At 40.4% G+C, this 20,119-nt stretch overlaps 1 protein-coding gene across 3 annotated transcripts in view; it reads left to right on the plus strand.

Moving 5' to 3' along the window:
- TMEM200A (transmembrane protein 200A) overlaps nt 1-18,211 on the plus strand; it is a 79,607-nt gene extending 61,396 nt beyond the window's left edge. For all 3 annotated transcript variants that reach the window (XM_043888428.1, XM_043888427.1, XM_043888425.1), the window contains one exon: nt 15,267-18,211. In XM_043888428.1, coding sequence (XP_043744363.1) covers nt 15,283-16,758 — 1,476 coding nt within the window. In that variant the 5' untranslated portion in view covers nt 15,267-15,282 and the 3' untranslated portion in view covers nt 16,759-18,211. The remainder of the gene's footprint in view (nt 1-15,266) is intronic.
- Nucleotides 18,212-20,119: the final 1,908 nt, after the last annotated feature.

The raw sequence follows: 20,119 nt of genomic DNA on the forward strand, positions 1-20,119 counted from the left end.
TCCAAAATCACTGCGATGGTGACTGCAGCCGTGAAATTAAAAGACGCTTACTCCTTGGAAGGAAAGTTATGACCAACCTAGACAGCATATTAAAAAGCAGAGACATTACTTTGCCAACAAAGGTCCATCTGATCAAGGCTATGGTTTTTCCAGTGGTCATGTATGGATGTGAGAGTTGGACTGTGAAGAAAGCTAAGTGCCAAAGAATTGATGCCTTTGAACTGTGGTGTTGGAGAAGACTCTTGAGAGTCCCTTGGACTGCAAGGACATCCAACCAGTCCATCCTAAAGGAGATCAGTCCTGGGTGTTCATTGGAAGGACTGATGCTGAAGCTGAAACTCCAATACTTTGGCCACCTGATGTGAAGAGCTGACTCATTGGAAAAGACCCTGATGCTGGGAGGGATTGGGGGCAGGAGGAGAAGGGGACGACAGAGGATGAGATGGTTGGATGGCATCACCAACTCGATGGGCGTGAGTTTGAGTAAACTCCGGGAGTTGGTGATGGACAGGGAGGCCTGGCGTGCTGCAATTCATGGGGTTGCAAAGAGTCGGACACGACTGAGCGACTGGACTGAACTGAACTGAACTGAGTGTGACATACACCTCAATCCTACTCTCTCAGTTCCTCCGTCCCACTGCCCTTTTCAGTTGTTAACTGGACATTTGAATTTTTTCTTCTGTGAATTGACTGTGAGTGTCTTCTGTCCATTTTCCTCTTGGATTGCTATCTCTCACAGGAAACTACCAATGAAGCAAACCATTCAAAAGTATAACAGATAGTTGAAGCTAAAAATATTTCAGGCATGATCCCAAAATGCCCTGCCCCTGTAGAAAAGCATAATGCTTATGTATAATGTTTTTAGAAACACGGTGTTATGCCTCGTTGATTTTAGGTTAGGTCTCTCTTGAATCATTTTTACTGCTAAGCATTCTTTCCAGTCTTTTTCATATTCCTGACATTTCATTTAGTCTATCATTCTTCTCAGTTTTTCCCTTTTTAGCTAATCTGTTTAGAGCCAGGATTTGTGGACGATTCAGTCATCCCAGCAACCCTTGGAGGACAAGTCCAGTCCTTATATGAATGTTTTTTTTTTAAAGAGATGAAAAGAAGTAAGGACTTTAAGGAAATATACGGGAGTTGTTTATGCCTTCATGTAGTTAATGTTTGCAATACTAATCCACAGTTTTCTCCCCCAGTACATTTCTCCTCTGCCACTTTCCCACCTTTCCCTCTTCCTTCTTTTCTGCCTTTTGCCCATTTTCTCTGTCTCTCTTCTCTAGCAGCAGCTCCAAATCCATTAATTTTGTCTCCTGGAATTCTAGGTAGAAACTCTCAGTAAAATAAGTATCTATTGGTGATTCTTCAATGGTGAAAACAGGGGTTGTTCCCATTCAGTAGACCAGAGAGAGGCAAGGATGTCCACTTATCCTGTTGTGTACTTGTTTGCCTTTGCTCTCTGGGTGGTAGGGGATATAGGTAGGAAGTGAAGTTGCTTAGTCGTGTCTGACTCTTTGCAACCCCGTGGACTGTAGCCCACCAGGCTCCTCCGTCCATGGGATTCTCCAGGCGAGAATGCTGGAGTGGGTTGCCAGTTCCTTCTCCAGGGGATCTTCCTGACCCAGGGATCGAACCCAGGTCTCCAGCATTGCAGGCAGACGCTTTAACCTCTGAGCCACCAGGGAAGCCCATGATAGCAATTTTAAATTTAAACTTGGGCTTCTCTGGTGGTTCAGATGGTAAAGAGCCCACCTGCAGTGCAGGAGACCTGGGTTTGATCCCTGGGTTGGGAAGACCCTTGGAGAAGGGAATGGTTATGCCCTCCAGTATTCTTTCCTAGAGAATTCTATGGACAGAGGAGCCTGGTGGGCTATAGTCCATGGGGTTGCATAGAGTCAGACATGACTGAGTGAAGATTTAAACTTGGGGAAAGGGAAGCTAAAATATATCTGGATGATATAATTATATTTCTAGAACACCTGAGAGAATGAACTGGAAAGTTTTTTCTTTTTTATTAATAAGTGAGCAAGTTCAGTAGAAGTAGCTTAGTTCAAAATTAATGTACAAAAATCAGTAGGCTTCCTACATCCAAACAGCTACCTGAAAATAGAAATGATACTGACAGAAAACATAGCAATTTGCAACAGAAATCCAGTGACAAAATTTCCAAGAAATAAAAAGGAATGAAAGATAAGAAAGATCAATGTTTATAAAAGCTATGACATAAAACTTTTTAGATAAAATGCTGCAGTGATATAATAATGCCAAGTTTCCTCTGGCATGATCCCATAAAAATACTAACCAGATTTTTAAAAATCAAATTCATAAGTTCATAGGCAACATAAAATATGTAATAATAGACAAGAAACTTTTGGCTAAGCAGAATGAGAATGGGCTAATCTTATCAAATATTCAAATATACACTTTAATACAAATGCTAATTAAATCATTTTGGTTCTGGCAAATTAATAGACCAATTAATGGGACAAAATGGTAAGTCTTAATATTGACCCATATGCACATGAGATTTGGTATATAATACAAATATATGAAATTAATATGTGATGGAAGTAACATTTTAAACTAAGGAAGGAGAGATTGGTTACTTGTTCAACAAAGTAGATCTTTATCTCAGTTCTTACACAAAAAGAAATTCCAGATACATTAGAAAATTAAAATGGAAGAAAATTGGAACACAGAATTATTGAAAGAAAATATGGGAAATTTTTAAAATATAATCTAATCTTGAAGATCTTTCTAATAATTATATGAGGCTGATCGCAGGTGGCCTTGACCTGCCATGGCTTGAAGTGGAGCTTAGCTTTCCAGGCAGAGATTGAGACTGGGTTGTGTTGGAGACAGCACCAGATCCTAGCCACTAGACCAGTGGTCAGTGACAAGGGCCCTGGTCCTTCAGAAAAGAATTTCCACAAGGGAGGAAAGTAGTGAAGCAAGAATTTATTAGGAGGAAAAGAGAGGATAGTGCATGTGGATAGACACACAGGACACGGGTGGACTCACACACAGAGGGAGAGACGTGCCCTCATGGAAGTTTAAATCACTTATATGGGGCGTTTCTTCTGACTTTTCTTTGGCCAGTCATTTTGGTTTGCCTGGTTCACAGCCCATATCTGGGCTTCCTTGGTGGCTCAGTCGATAAAGAATCCACCTGCAATGCGGGAGACCTGGGTTCCATCCCTGGGTTGGGAAGATCCCCTGGAGGAGGGCATGGCAACCCACTCCAGTGTTCTTGCTGGAGAGTCCCCCTGGGCAGAGGAGCCTGGCGGGCTGCCATCCACGGGGTCACGGAGTCAGAGACGACTGAGTGCCTGAGCATAGCACGGCTCTGTCCATATTTGGTATATCTCAGCATCCTCCTGTGTGTGCATGCGTCTCTTGACATCACGCCCCTTTGACCAACAAGGAGCCTTTCTGCATGTGTGGTCAGGGGGCTCTTCTGACTTGAGAATGAGAGATATGTGGTCTGGGCAAGGCCCAGCCGCCTCCCTTAACTGTCCTGCTATGGCTCAGACGGTAAAGCGTCTGCCTGCAGTGTGGGAGATCTGGGTTCAATCCTTGGGTCGGGAAGATCTCCTGGAGAAGGAAATGGTAACCCACTCCAGTACTCTTGCCTGGAAAATCCCACGGATGGAGAAGCCTGGTCGGCTACAGTCCATGGGGTCGCAAAGAATCGGACACGACTGAGTGACTTCACTTCCACTTTCATCCTTACCCTGGAGCTTCCTCCACAGGGAATGAATCTCCAACTGCTTTACCCTGGGGTGGGGGTGGGGGGGCATCTACCTCCTGCCTCAAGGCCATGAATCAACATACCGATAAGGTTGTGTGTGTGTGTGTGTGTTGTGTGTGTTAGTCGCTCAGTCATGTCCGATAAGATTAGCCACTACAACTGAAATTTTTTATTTGCTTAAAGATATAATCCAAAAAAGTAAAATATATAAATTAACTATGGTTGCCACCGTATCACTACTAGAGAGCTGATTTCTTTGGTATATGAACAGCTTGTCTAAATCAATTCTAAAAAACCAAATGAGAAAAAATTCTCCCCCTTCTATGGAAGGTGGTGTGAGAAATCCAACACTGGGCTTACCTCTGGGAAGGGGAACTAGAGAAACCAGGAGTGGGAGAGATTTCCTCTTTACTTTGTACTGTGGGGTTTTTATAATACCTTGAGCACAAGTAGTTCCCAAATAAAGAAGATGAGAGAAAGACAGATTGGGCACCGAGTACTTTTTGAAGCTGGAAGCTTCAAAATCTGTTTTCCCCAATTCCCCTTGCTGCCTGCCACCAACCTGTACAAGTAGGAGAAGAGGGGGAAGAAAACGAAAATAGAAATAGTTACATGCATCCCCACTGCCTTCTGGTTTTTTTCTCCTTTTCTTTAAATACATTTACCATTAGCAGAGGCTTCCCTGGTGGCTCAGATGGTACAGAATCTGCCCACAGTGTGGGAGACGTGGGTTTGATCCCAGGGTTGGGAAGATCCCCTGGAGAAGGGAATGGCAACCCACTCCAGTATTCTTGCCTGGAGAATCCCATGGACAGAAGAACCTGGCCGGCTGCAGTCCATGGGGTCGCGAAGAGTCAGACATGACTGAGCGTCTGACACACACACCTTTAGCAGTGTTTCTCTAAAGGACCCGTGGAAAATGTCTTGCTCTGCTCACCGCAGGATAGGCCAATAAATCTGTGACAATGTTTTGAGACCAAGGGACTTTATTTGGGAGCCGGCTGACAGAGAAGATGGCAGGCTAGAGCCTCAAAATAACCCTCTTTTCAGGGCCTGGATGGTTCTTTCATGCATCAGAGAGGGGTGGGAGGTGAGGAAACAAACAAAAAAACACATTTAATTCTTGCAGATAACTCCTAGAGCAGCAAACCTCAGGCAGGGGGATATGTTAGTTTCACTTCCAAACAATCCTTCACGGGTGGGCAGGGTCAGGCTGTCTCCCTGAGGCAAGCCATGATGTAAGTCTACAGTAACAAAAGTGGCTAGATTAGGGATCAAATCACAGAAGCAGATTCAGTGTGAATTCAAAATTAACCCTTCCTGGTTAGATATCCTCTAAATGCTGAAGGACTTTTGTATTTCCAGGCATAATAGATTGCTTTGTGTGTGTGTGTGAGTCAAGAGGAGTGTGATCTTGCCATCCCTCACAAGGCCTCTCTTCATACCACTTTCTATCTTGCCTGAAAAGCATTCCTGCTCCGATTTTACTAATGGGAAAAATAAGTAAGTTCTCTAGAGGGAGTGATGGACTTTGAGCTATTCCTTAGTGTTTTTCTAGGGTTTTAAAAATGCTACGTAGCTTAGAGCTACTGAAATTTGATGTACTATCTTGTTATTGAGGATTAAAAAGATGACATGTGTGTCCGACTCTTTGTGACCCCATACATTGCAGCCTGCCAGGCTTCTCTGTCCATGGGATTCTCCAGGCAAGAATACTGGAGTGGGTTGCCATGCCCTCCTCCAGGGGATCTTCCCGACCCAGGGATGGAACCTGCGTCTCTTTTGTCTCCTGCGTTGGCAGGTGAATTCTTTACCACTAGCGCCACCTGGGAAGCCCGAAGGATGACATGGCTCACCTCTAATTTAAATGGTGTTTTTGCTCTGGTGAGAGATGTTCCTTCTTTACAGTAGAGAAGAAGGTAAAACCTTTTGCCTTGTTAATGGTATTGGCACACCTTTGTCACACACAAAGCTGATAGATGTACACAAGATACTGGCTTCAAAGTGGAGCAACTGGAATTGAAACTTCCTAGTGCACTGTAACTTTCCCCCTCATCCCATAGGAATATCAAGCCGTGTTTGGATTTTCCAGGCATTTAAAATCACTGGAAAGGACATTACTACTACTTAGAGTCTCACTTTCCAAAACTGTCTTCAAAAGCATGGTCACGCTACCTGTAAGTGAAGTTACCAGGTATGCTCTCCTGCAGAGGAGGGATCCATATAACAGGTCCAGTTTGTGATTTAGATACTTAAGCACTTTTTCCAGTCATATCTCAGCTAATTTTCTGCACCTTAGTTACGTTTGTGACTTCTTTAGTGATAGCTTCTTTACACCAATTCCAGGTTCACACCTGCCAGGAAGTGCGGTGAACATGGGTCATTACAATCCTTGTAAAACATGTTCAGATTTGAAGAACTGGGGTCCAGGGTGAGAAGTATATTTCTACTTTGGGGAAAATAGTTTCTGATATCTTCTGTTCCTGCAGAAAATGTCTCCCACTGGCTCTCCGCAGGGTTTTACCTAACAGCTCATTATGGGGCTATTATTTGGCCTCCTCAAGATTCTTGTGTTCTGTGGGCTTCCTGGCTTGTAGTGCTTGGAGAGAATTGTCCCATGTCATTGTTACACAGCTCATAATTGGGTTAGGTCCATAGTTTATAGTTTGTCAGGCCAGCAGGTTATGGAAGCATCAGTAACAAAGAATACATATAGATTTCCAAGTGCATTCTACATTCTTAGCATTTTCTGTATGTTTAGAAGGTACTTGACCATAAAGTGACATTTTATCTTTAATAGCTGGGTATTTTGTTGATAATTATTAAAAAAAATTCTGTATATGCCCTTAGTTCCAGCATTCATGTGGAAGTTGAACTATACTAAGTATAAAGAAACCAGGGCAGACCAGCAAAGGTCTTCAGAATGTACATAAAATCACAGCTTAAACTTCTTGTCACAAAATTCACATTTCTTACATTTTCACTTTCTAGCAATATCTTCCCTGGTTCTCATATTCCCACCCCATATTCTTCATTTTCAATCTGTTTTATGTTCAGGTGTCCCAGTGGGAACAGAATGGTGCTTGCAGAATTGATCAGATTACTCAGGCATTTGATTTAATTGCATCATTAAATAAGTAAAAATATCAGATGAACTGGTTTGGGTTTGTCTACTTTGTTTTTATCCTTGCTAATATTATTTTTTGACACAGACGTATCTCTAAATCTCAACAAATAGAATGAATTGAAAAAGGAAATCATGCTTTATTCTTCTGGTTGTATATTTCCCACCTGTTTCTCTCATATATACTCAACTCTTCTTGCAACTACCAAATTATTAATGCTTCTGCCACTAAAATACACAGACTCCACTCAGATAGTTTTTGACTGTAAATCCCAGAACAAACTTGCAGTCATAATTTCCTTCCCATGTACAGTGACCGATCACTAATTATTTAACTCAATATATTAAAATATGTTTTTAGTTTGCCTACCTGAGCAATGAAAGGATTAATAATATTGAACAAAGAGTCAATAATAATAGCTACTGTTTATTGAGAAGTTACTTTAAATAACACTATAGTGGACAGTTATATATATATATATATATATATATATATATATATACACATATGCTGTGTTTAGTCTCTTAGCCATGTCCAACTCTGCAACCCTATGAACTGTAGCCCGCCAGGCTCCTTTGTCCGTGGGGATTCTCCAGGCAAGAATACTGGAATGGGTTGTCATGCCTTCTTCCAGGGGATCTTCCCAACCCAGGGATTGAACCCAGGTCTCCCACATTGCAGACAGATTTTTTACCATCTGAGCCACCAGGGAAGCCTATGCATGTGTAAGTGTGTCTGTGTGTGTGTGTGTATACACACACACACACATATATATATATATATATATATATATAAACTTAGCTTTATCCCTAAGAAGATCTTAAAGTCAGACACAGATGCTGTCACTGATGTAGACCTTAGCTCCCAGACACTGAGCTGTATTATTTCCTCTGCCTATTAACAACCCTATCAGTATTAGCCTCATTTTACAGGCAAGGAAACTGAGGCCCCAAGAAGATGAACCAGTTTTTCAAGGATAGTCGCTCAGCCATGTCCGACTCTTTGCAACCTTATGAACCTGCCAGACTCCTCTGTCCATGGGGGTTCTCCAGGCAAGAATACTGGAGTAGGTTGCCATGCCCTCCTCCAGGGGATCTTCCCACCCCAAGGGTCGAACCCAGGTCTCCCTCATTACAGACAGATTAAGCGATATGTAGGGATTCAAGTTCCCTCAGGTCTTCTGCCACCAGTGTACTGTATCCTCTGTATTCAGGATAGATTTTGTCATTTTACACATGGAGGAACCAATGTAGGAAAAGTTTAAAACAACATGCCCAAAGTTGCATGGCTATCAAGTGATGAAGCAAGAATGTGAACTCTTGTCTTTCTGATTTCAAGGCCCATGTGCAAAACCATTATGCTACACATTAAAAAATGATTTCTATTCTATCCTTATTTTTTAAACTTTAATATGATTGAGCTATCAGTCACCCATAGGCATTTTCTCTTTCAGCTCTAGGAAGTATGTAGATTAGAAATACTCTTCTAAAAAAGTTTCAAATGTCTCTACAGGGAAGAAAGTCCTAAAACTGTTCTAGCTTGAACAGAAAATATTTCCATCTGTCACATTTGTGGATACCACATGGGGTTTTTATATAATGCTTTTGTTTGGTCCTGAAGGCATAGATTAATTTTTACTTCCCTTTGGCAGATAGCCTCACCGTCTGGCAACTTGTTAAGCCTTGAGATAAGAATAAAAATTCAAACAAAAAAGTAAGGCGATATCAAGTATACTTAAAATAATAGGCAGACTTCAGCTGAGAAGATGAAGAAATACCATGGAGCAAGGACCCTTGTGAAACAGTGAGAAATAATGATGACTTTGAATCTGTGCGGCAAACTCCTACTGATGCAGCAGGTGTCCATGACCTGCTGCTGCTTCTTGGAAGCCTCCCTGATTCCTCCAGATAGTATGGAGGAGCATTCTGTTATAACTCCATCAGAACTGTTCATTCATTCATTCAATTTTAAATGTATACTTTGCGTTCCCACTGGACTCCATACTCTGTGAAATCAGGGACTGAGTGTTATTATCTTTGTGTCCCTAGTACCCAGCATATTTCAGTTGTATTTAAGCTTTCATCAAGGCAGTTTACAGTTGACAGATAAACTTGCTGAGCACTTATTACATTCTAGATACTGTGTGAGGCATTGGAAGATAGCATGAAAAATAATAGAAGAAAGGGCACCTAACCAAGAATGAACATTGGACTTGGAGTCGGAAAACTTGAATTACAGTCTTATTTTCTGCTATTTCATTGTTGGATCTTAGACAACATTCTTGGTTCTTAGTTGGCTAGAAGGAAAGTCCGGATTCAGAGTCTTCTAAAGCTTTTAACTCTCCAAATCTAGTTACTTACCATTACCTCAGATATAAGCATGTGAATGTATCTAGAGTCACGTCTGGTCGATAGTAGGCTCATGTGTGGTCAAAATAGTAGGTCAGTATGGTCAGCAGAAGACTTAAGTGTACAAGAATAAAATTCTATGACGGCGTAAATATTAAAAACAGGATTTAGGGCTGTGAAAAGCAAATGCTAGGATGTGCTTAAACTTGTAAAAAAAACAAAAAGAGTAAAGGACAACAAAAATAAGGTTTTTAAAATTACAATCAGAGCAAGAATAGGAAAGGATAAATCTGATGGTTAGATGAGATGGTGTAGTGTTGATATGTAACACACAGGCAGAAATTTTCTTTGTCAAGGAGAAAGAGCTTTTGACTGAGATGTGTAGAATAAAAATGGTCTGGAGAGGATATGAGCTCAAGGTGATGAGTAGACGGTAATGGAGTCCCTGAAACAATGCAAGAGTCTGCGTCTCTAGTGAGAAAGGTAGCCAATAAAATTGAATTCCTACTGATGATTTCTGAGATCTCCAATGAATGGGTATGATCGCAAAGGCCTGGAGATGGCCCAGTAGCATCCTGGTTTGCACAGTGAAAAAGCAAGCATGTTGTGTGAAGTTGAAGCTGCTGACCCTGATAGCTAGCAGTTTTGCTAGCAAAATTGTAACTGATTTATGAACACTGAGAATGAAAAATAGGATAATTTATATATAGCTAAAAGTTAACCCAAACTAATTTTTTTGTTGTTGTTTTGGGTTATTTACACAAGAATATCTGTCAGCTTGTCATTTCACAAAATCACATCTCTTGGGAGAATATGGAAGCACTGAGTGTAGCTGACTTTCTTGTTGGACTCATTTAAAATAACTAGTTGAATTACTGCCTAAAAAATATCTGCTAATCATTATATTCTTCAGGCCAGGATGCATATTTTGAGTCCTATATCTACTATAGTACCAGATACCAGTTTTTACTAGTTACTTGAATGAATATCTATATAAATATAAAATGCCCACCTAGGAGGAGGTCTCCAGTGGAATATCACAGGGGGTAATCCAGGTTTCAGAAGTTTGGGTGAAGCCTTGGATCCAGAGGCATGGATAAAAAAAACTCTGTGCCCAGGTTAACAAAGTGAAATTCATTGTAGGAAACTTCTTCACTTGGATCTTTGAGAAAAGTCCCAGCCCTACTCTATCCAGGATTGTAGAGAAAGGAGGAGAGTTGGGGTGGTAATTGGTTTGTTCTGAGTCTGCTCCTTCATAGGCAGAAAGGGATCTAGACAGATGTGAGAGGTCAATGCTCACCCAAGGATACACCTTCACTCTCATTTATTCCCGATAAAAATGGAAATGGAAGTCAGTTGGTTCATAGTCACTGTTCTAAAGGGGGCTTCCTAGGTGGCATAGTGGTAAAGAATCCTGCCAATGCAGGAGATACAGTTCCATCCATGGGTTGGGAAGATCCCCTGGAGAGGGCTATGGCAACCCATTCCAGTATTCTTGCCTGGAAAATTCCATGGACAGAGGAGCCTTGGTGGGCCGTCCATGGGCTTGCAAAGAGAAGGACACAACTGAGGAGCTGAGTGTGCAATCACTGTTCTAAAGGTACAAAGCATTCTTTAGGGCCTGGTGTTCTGATAGAAACAGGAATCAAAATAAGGAAAATGGGCAGGTAAAGAAGACCTCAAGTGACAGCAAATGTGGAGGGCCATGTCATCTCAAATTCTGTAACAGCACAGGCTTCGTGGACACCTCTGAGCTGTGCGACCTTAGGCAACTTACCTAGGCTCTCTGAGTCTTAGTTTTCTCATCTGCAAAATAGAGACCATAATCATTGTCTCCACTTCCAGAACTGCTGTGATAATAAATATGTTCTTGTACCAAAACATTTAGAATGGTGCCTGACTGTGACCAGTGTGTTAACTATTATTACTATTATTATTATTAAAACCTAGAAGGATGCTATGACTTGTTATGGTAAGAAGACTGTAGTTTACAGGATCCCTATTCTCCCATCCCTTCACCTCCAGCCAAAAAAAAGTGGTAAAATGCAGAATGGAGGAGATGTGGCTTTGCAGAATAAATAAACAAGGAGACTTAGACTATTGTGTGTATGCTGAATACTTTGGATCAAGTTGACAGTGCAGTTTGAAGCTGCTGAAGCCTGTGTATTCACTGCTTCTAGATTTTACAGTTTCACTAGGTTTCTATGGTTTGTCCAGTGGTCATGTATGGATGTGAGTGTTGGACTATGAGGAAAGCTGAGCCCCGAAGAATTGATGCTTTTGAACTGTGGTTTTGGAGAAGACTCTTGAGAGTCCCTTGGACTGCAAGGAGATCCAACCAGTCCATCCTAAAGGAGATCAGTCCTGGGTGTTCATTGGAAGGACTGATGCTGAAGCTGAAACTCCAATACTTTGGCCACCTGATGTGAAGAGCTGACTCATTGGAAAAGACCCTGATGCTGGGAGGGATTGAGGGCAGGAGGAGAAGGGAACGACAGAGGATGAGATGGCTGGATGGCATCACCAACTCAATGGACATGAGTTTGAGTAAACTCCAGCAGTTGGTGATGGACAGGGAGGCCTGGCATGTTGCAGTCCATGGGGGTCACAAAGAGTTGGACACGACTGAGTGACTGAACTGAACTGAACTATGGTTTTCCAATATCAATCCCTCATGTACAAGTTGAGATTAATTTTCCTAAGACGACAACAAATGTACCTTGCATCTTCCTCTAACTCCACTGAGCACGAGTCTAGCATTCCAGCATTTGGGAATGACTACTGCTACCTTTGAAGACCTGGCCCTCCGTCTCTCTAGCCCAGCCTGGGTCCCTCCCGGGGTGCTGTGCTCCCCGGGTGCTGAGGCTGGCCAGAGCTCTGTCCCCAGCCTTTCTTTCTTGACCTTATCTGAAATGCCTTTCGCTTGCTTTTTTCACTCTGATGAATGTTAGAATGCTCTCATCTGCATGAACCCTGCTGTAAAAATCCTACCTGATTGAAACTTTTATTCTAGGGGTTACCACATTCTGTTCTATGTAGATATACCAGCCCCTTCATTAGCTTTCAAGCTCTTTGAAGCAGTGACTGAGTATGCCCACTTTTGCTTTTCCTTTAGGGTCAGTTTGGGGCTGAGTCCTGAAAGAAGCTCATTTAGTGTTGAATTGTTTTGATTGGAATTGAGGGAGGACATTGACATCCAACCTGAACTTGCTGATCCTTGGGTGTCTTGGTACCTCTGTCTGGCTGGTCAGGGTGGTCTGTGAGCTTTTATTTTCCCCTCATTCTGGACTTAATTTCTGTACTCCTTCAGGTGTCTTTCCTCCTCTCAGTCACACTGTTATCCAGCCTGTGCTTTTTCTTCTTGTCCTAACAAGCTTTGCTGCTTCCTCAAAGAACCCAGTCCCTCACTGCTCTTTTCCACCTTCCTCTCTTCATCTGTATTTCTCAAAATATTTTTTTTTCTCTTCCAGCCCCTTTTCCTCTATCAACTTCAGGAACAGAAAATGGCATCATAAGGAGACAATGTTTGAACAAGTTGGGGAGGATTAGGAATGTAATATGGAGTGGGAAGTCACCGTAGTTGCTTTTAAACCAGTTGCAAACCTTTTGCCCTTGTTTTCATTCTATTCAGAAAGATTTCAGACTAAATCCTTATCCTCCTAAATGGAAATAACTGAGTTAGAAGGCTGCTATCTAATCTAAGCATTTTTTTCAAACACCCAAACTAGTATTTGGTTCAAGAAAACATAGATGGACAAGCCTTCTTTTACCCAAGGTTTAGTGGATATCCTCAGTTGTAGTGTGCATACTTTGATAAACTCCATAGGCTAGAGCTGTGGGTTAGATTATGGTTTGTTCTTCCAACATTCAACTATTTTAATCCAAGCTGTAATTCCAATGAAGGCTGGATTTATTCACCAGCTTGTTCAGCTAACTAAAACTGTAGGTACCATCCACCACCACATTATTTAAACACAATTCAGAAATCATAAATAGAAATCCAAAAGGAGAGCTTGATTTCACAAGACAGAATTTGATACCATGAAGAAACTCTTGTAGAAATTTGCCAGAGACCTTGCGGGTCTTAAAATATTCTCTGTTTTCTACTACCAGATTTGGCAGCTTGAGAAGTATTCATTACAAGTAATGACAAATATTTTACCAACTCACAAAATGTTGCTTTTTGTTTTGGCATTACATTTGTTCAAATTTTAAACTAAGAAAGTTAATATAGTAATCCTGTGGTTATACAGAAATCTCAGGAGAAATATTATTCCCATACTGAGCATTTTAGCAAATATTTCTTGACACTAACTATGTGTACGGTATTATATCAAATATTTCTGGTAACAAAAATGAGAGTTAAACTTGATGTTTGACCACAAGTAGTGGAAGAACTAAGACACTGTAATATGGTGAGTGCCATAGGAAATTTACTAAAATGCTTTGAGGCATGAACTCATGTGGGATTTGCTTAGCCAGAGAAGGCTTTATAAAGACATGGAATATTAGCTTTATAGATTAGCCAGAGGATAATATGTGAAATATGCGAAACAGGTAAAGGAGGATCTAGACAGATGAAGCATTATTAACGAAGTCTCAGAAACACTGTATGGAGTATAGGCAGTATGGTTGGGTATTAGTTCTATGTAACTGGAAGAGAGTGGTTGGAGATGAAGCTAAATTCCATGGGTCTGAAAACCCAGATTAAAACTTTGGTGAGTAGTGAGAAATATTTTATCTATTCTTCCACTCTTTAAACAACTTCAGAACCATATTTTTAGATAATTAGTCTAAGCTTGATTGCGGAGGAAGAGAAATGGAGTTTGGAAGACCAGTTGGGAGGTTATTATAATAGTCTGGTAAGTGTTACTAAGAGCAGCACTAAGCAGGGAAGAGCAGGATGGGAATGAAGGAGTAGAATTGAGAGACATTCTATAGTGAAAATTTTTAGGATTTAGAACCTGATTAGAAGATAAGAGGCAGAAGAAAAGGAGGACTTAAAGAAAACTATGAAGAGTCAAGCACAAGAACTGAGGCCATTGAAAGAGTCAGACAAGTCAAGTGGTAGGGTAGAAGGTGAGTCCACCCCTGTGTGGTATGGGATTGAGGGGGACCTCAACTTTGCTGGAGAAGCAAGACTGTATGTAAACATGTTCCCCAGTGGGGAGCTGGAAATGTGAAACTAAAACTCAGGCTACAGTTCATAATACAGACTTGGGACTCATTAGCATTAAGGAAATAGTGGAAGGTGTAGGAAGGAATATGAATGTGAAGGGACAGCATAAAGAGAAGATGGCCACGGACAGGACACTTGGGGGAAGCTTGTCTACTTTTAGGTGAGGAAAAATAAGCCAAAATCGAAATAGTGAGGTCAGGAAAGAGTCATGAAGACACAGTATCATCAAAAAGCTGGACAAGAGCGAGTTTCAAGAAAGGAGGGATCAGGAAATATCATGGAAACAGAGCAATCAGGAAGATGAGAATTGAGCAGGAGAAATTAAATTTGATAGTTGAGAGTTCATGGGTGACTTTTGTAAGAGTAATCTTAGAACTGTGAGCTGATGGAATGTATTCTATTTGTAAACCTAAGGTTTGTTTGGGGCCTATTAGGTGTTTTGGATATTTTCATTTCTTTAAAATAATAGATAATGAAGGATGGGGTGTGTGTTTGTGCGTGTGTGTGTGTGTGTGTGTGAGAGAGAGAGAGAAACAAAAGAGAATATGTGTATCTTGTGACCAGTAAACCGTTTTATAATTTTAGGCAATAAAATATAATTTTAACTGATAAAGTTACTTAAGGAAAATGTACCTTGAGCTCACATTTCCTTAATAATAGAAACACTAATTTAGCCAAAAAAGGAAATCTCTAGAATTTTATATTAGTCAGTAAAACTTCTACCCAAATTATGTTGATTAAAAATACATTCTTCTGCCCTATCGCATTACATGAAACAGCAACAACAAAAATATAGAAACACTTGCTGAAATGATGAGCGTACCTCAGAACATAGATTTATCATCTTTTTCTCTTCTTTCCAGAATAAAAGACCGAGCTATGATAGCAACTGGTGGAGTGATAACTGGCCTGGCCGCCTTGAAAAGGCAAGACTCTGCCAGATCACAGCATCATGTCAACCTTAGCCCGTCGCCTGCTGCCCAGGAGAAGAAACCAGTCAGGCGTCGACCTCGGGCCGATGTTGTGGTTGTTCGAGGCAAAATCCGGCTTTATTCCCCATCTGGTTTTTTCCTCATTTTAGGAGTCCTTATCTCCATTGTAGGAATTGCAATGGCAGTCCTTGGATATTGGCCTCAAAAAGAACATTTTATCAATGCTGAGACAACATTGTCAACAAACGAAACTCAGGTCATCCGGAACCAAGGCGGTGTGGTGGTTCGCTTCTTTGAGCAACATTTGCATTCTGATAAAATGAAAATGCTTGGCCCTTTCACAATGGGGATTGGCATTTTCATTTTCATCTGTGCTAATGCCATTCTTCACGAGAACCGTGACAAAGAAACCAAAATCATACACATGAGGGACATCTATTCCACAGTCATCGACATCCACACTCTGAGAATCAAGGAGCAAAAACACATGAATGGCATCTACACTGGTTTAATGGGAGAAACAGAAGTAAAGCAGAATGGGAACTCCTGTGCTTCGAGACTGGCAGCAAATACCATTGCTTCTTTCTCAGGTTTCAGGAGCAGTTTTCGGATGGACAGCTCTGTCGAGGAGGATGAGCTTGTGGTGAATGAAAGTAAGAGTTTGGGGCATCTTGTGCCACCTTTGCTCTCTGACAGCTCTGCCTCTGTTTGTGGCCTCTATCCACCTCCTTCCAAGACAACTGATGATAAAACCAGTGGCCCTAAGAAATGTGAAACCAAGTCAATTGTGTCATCGTCCATCAGCGCTTTTACATTACCTGTGATCAAACTTAATAACTGTGTGATTGATGAGCCCAGTATAGATAACATCACTGAGGATGGTGATAACCTCAAAAGTAGGTCAAGGAATTTGTCAATGGACTCCCTTATGGTCCCTTTGCCCAATCCCAGCCAGCCCTTCCAGCCAGTTGGTCTGATGCTCCCAAGGAATAATTCTGTTGGGGAGTCGTTGTCAAGTCAGTACAAGTCCTCTGTGGCCCTTGGACCTGGAGCTGGACAGCTCTTGTCTCCTGGGGCTGCTAGAAGACAGTTTGGTTCCAACACATCCTTACATTTGCTCTCATCACACTCAAAATCCTTAGACTTAGAGCGGGGTCACTCCACGTTAACCGTTCAGGCAGAACAACGAAAACATCCAAGCTGGCCTCGGTTGGATCGAAGCAACAGCAAAGGATATATGAAACTAGAGAACAAAGAGGACCCAATGGAGAGGCTGCTTGTGCCCCAAGCTGCAATCAAGAAAGACTTTACTAATAAAGAGAAGCTTCTTATGATCTCAAGATCTCACAATAATTTGAGTTTTGAACATGATGAGTTTTTGAGTAACAACTTGAAGCGGGGAACTTCTGAAACAAGGTTTTAATGTGGAAAACATATGTTATCTTACAAGGATATATATTTTAAACCTATTTTCACTGGTGTTTCTTTGTTAAAATTTTGGTTACAAGCCTTTTTAAATCAAATGGTTTGTAGTATATTAGACCTGGATGCTTAACTGTGTAATGGAGATGGTTATATGTTTGGATTACTTATGATTGCAGTACTCTGTATACTACATATAATTTTATTTTTTCTGAAAGCATGGTCTCTTTTATTAATATGAATACAAAATACTTCCATCCAAATTAAAGTTCCTTTTCTTTACTTTAAAATTCTTTCATCGATGATCACACATAGAGCAAAGTGTCTAGTTTAGAAAAGCCAGGGTACCAAAGTGTGGACTGGAAGTATAAATTCAATGCAAATCTTAGGTGTCATTTTCTGAAAAGTTGCTTTAGGATTGGTTGAATTATTTAAAAGGCAAAATATCTGGCTTCTGTTCAAGCTAAATAATTGAATTGGTTAAATTTGTTTAGTTCTGTGTGAGTAACTGATATGAATTGGTAAAGTTGGTTGTGACTAGTACCCTGAGCTCTCGGTAGGTTATACTTTTTCAACATCAGTTCTATTTTAGTGATATTTTATTAAGAAACCATGTATTCAAGAGCTATGGCTGAGAATGCCAGATATTCTTAGGGGTAAGTATCAAAATGCTCTTAGCTTTAACTTTAGATATTCTGGATTGAAATTTCTTTGCAACTGACTTGAAAAATGAATGAACCAATTTAGTGTTTAGAAGTGCTATCTTGAAATAATTATATACGAAGAAAATGTTGACTAATGAATGAAAATATATGCTAGTAAATGCTAACTAGTCTCAGTACCTTTCCCTAGCCATCTCTCTCCTCATCTAATATCCACTCATTCCTACATCCTTGTTTTCCCCTAATATTTCTTAGTTCCTGCTATTTGGAAGAAAATCAGCTAACCTTGACATTTCTTTTATCTTTGCATATCACTAAGTTGGTGGTTGAAGAAAATTTAGTCCTTGGTACGTTGCCTTGAAATTTATCTTGTTCTAGAAAGCCTTATGATAATTCCAAAGACTTTCTTATGGTATAATAAATATTTAGGATTATGGTTCTCAGTTATTGAAGATAATAAATATTAAAATAGATTTTCCACCAGGAAATTTTCATGTTTCCCATTAGGGTAACCTAATTTTAAAAAATTGTTTAATGGAACACTCAGGAAATTTTACAAGTTTTTCTCAATGTGTAAACATTTCTGAACATCAGTATTGCAGTTGTAGAAGAGGAAAAGGAAGATATCTCTGTATTCGTAATTCCCCACAATTCCACCTTGTATTGGCATCACGAACTTCCCTGGATTGAGGCACAGTGTTACTTGTTAGAACATCAAGCCTGTGTATTGTAATAGTGTGGGCTTAATATTTTATGATAAAGCATTTAATAAACCTCCAGTCTTAATATTAAGTGTGTGTTCTTGCTATTATTTTTTGAATGAAATACATTTCTGCTTAAAGTACTGTTTTTCAAACTTTCAGATACATTCTATTGAAGGCACTTGATACCCTAACATCTGCACTGGGTGCTGTGGCTTCTTTATTTTCATTTTTAAAATTTTTATTTTATTTAGATTAATGAGCTAGGTCCATCCACCTATTGAATTAAGCTATCTTGATACTTTGTTATTTGGATGTGATGCTTAATTTTATGTGTCAAGTTAGCTAGGCTAAAGGATGTTCAGATTTCTAGTTGTGTCTATTAAGTTGTCTCCCAGACTACCGTTTCAATTGGTAGACTAAGTAAATTTCCCTTATCGATGCAGATGGATATAATCTAATCCACTGAAGGCCTGAATAGGACAAAAAGGCAGAGGAAGGATGAATTTGCTCTCTCTTCTTGAGCTGGGGCATCATTTTCTCCTGCCCTAAGAAATCCGTGCTCCTGGGAACTCAGACTGGGACTTACACCATTGGCTTAAACCAAAGGCTCCTTGGTTTTTAGGCCTTTGGGTTGGGCTAGAACTACCACCCGCTTTCCTGGGCCTCTCTAGCTTGCAGGCGGCTGGCAGATAGTGGGACTTCTTGGCTCCAGAGGTAATCCTTCATAATAAAAAATATATGTATATATATATATATATCTAAAAATACATATCTGTTAAAATCTATCTAATCTCCTATTGGTTTGGTTTCTCTGCAGAACCCTGACTAATACACTGAGGATCATTTTCACTTAAAATTTCTCTGACTTTCAGGAAAATAACCAGATACTTAGCATCTAGCAAATGTCAGTGATACTCCTAGATTTGAAAACAATGGCTCACGACACCCCTGATGTGACAAATGACTAAAGCAATATAATTTGCTCAGCTCACCCCTGAAAGGGCTCTAGCAATTTGAAGAGGATTAAACAGCATGGGCCTTGGAAGACTTAAAAAAAGGAATTGGGAGCTCAAGCAGTGATTTCCATTCAACCTCCTCTCCATCAAAAAGCCTGAGTTTTTACTTCCAAACAAATCGATTTATTAAACAACAAATAATTTTCTTATTTTAAATTAATCAAAAAATGCATATTGCCAAGTAAAGCTTTCGATAAATGTGAAGTAGCTGATGTTGCCATATTGACTTGATGTCATTCCACCCCAAAGCAATGAAACTGGAATTTTAGTTAGACTATATTTTGAACATTTCCCTTAGTCTTTTACAAATACTGCAGATTACTCATAAACTCCATGTCTTCTTCTAGTAAATCTGGACCATGAACTAGCTAACTCCAGCCTAAAAATGCTCTAAGGCCTGTGGCCTATCTGGGTTATATTAGTTTGCTCAGGCTGCCATACAAAATACCACAGATTGAGTGGCTTAAAAAATAGAACTTTATTTTCTCACAAGTCTGAGGTCTAAGATCAAGGTGTTTGGCCTGTCTCCTTGGCTCACAGAAGGCCACCCTCTCACTGTGCGAATCTGGTGTGTCTTTGTCTTATGACCATACCAGTCATGTTGGATTCAGGCCCTACCCTCAAGACCATATTTCACCTTAATTACCTTTTAAAACGCCCTGTCTCCAAATAGGGTTACATTCTGATGTATAAGGGGTTAGGACTAAACATAAGAATTTGGGGGGTGTGCCCATCAACTGAGGTGTGCCCTTAAGAAGCAGGAAAGCTGAGTGTTCTTAGCCTGGAGTACGTAGCAAGAATACAGTATGCCCCCAATGGTTTTGTCACCCCTAATGTGTAGCTTTGAAAAGTCACTTAATCTCTCCATCTTGATAAATACAATTTCAACTAATTTCTTAGTTTCAAGCCTTCATTCCTCAAATGGGTAGTGGAGATGAGCAAGAATATAAACTATAAAGTACTTTCTAACTCTAAACGTC

The sequence above is a fragment of the Cervus elaphus genome, chromosome 26, assembly GCF_910594005.1.
Source record: "Cervus elaphus chromosome 26, mCerEla1.1, whole genome shotgun sequence".
Classification (NCBI taxonomy): domain Eukaryota; kingdom Metazoa; phylum Chordata; class Mammalia; order Artiodactyla; family Cervidae; genus Cervus; species Cervus elaphus.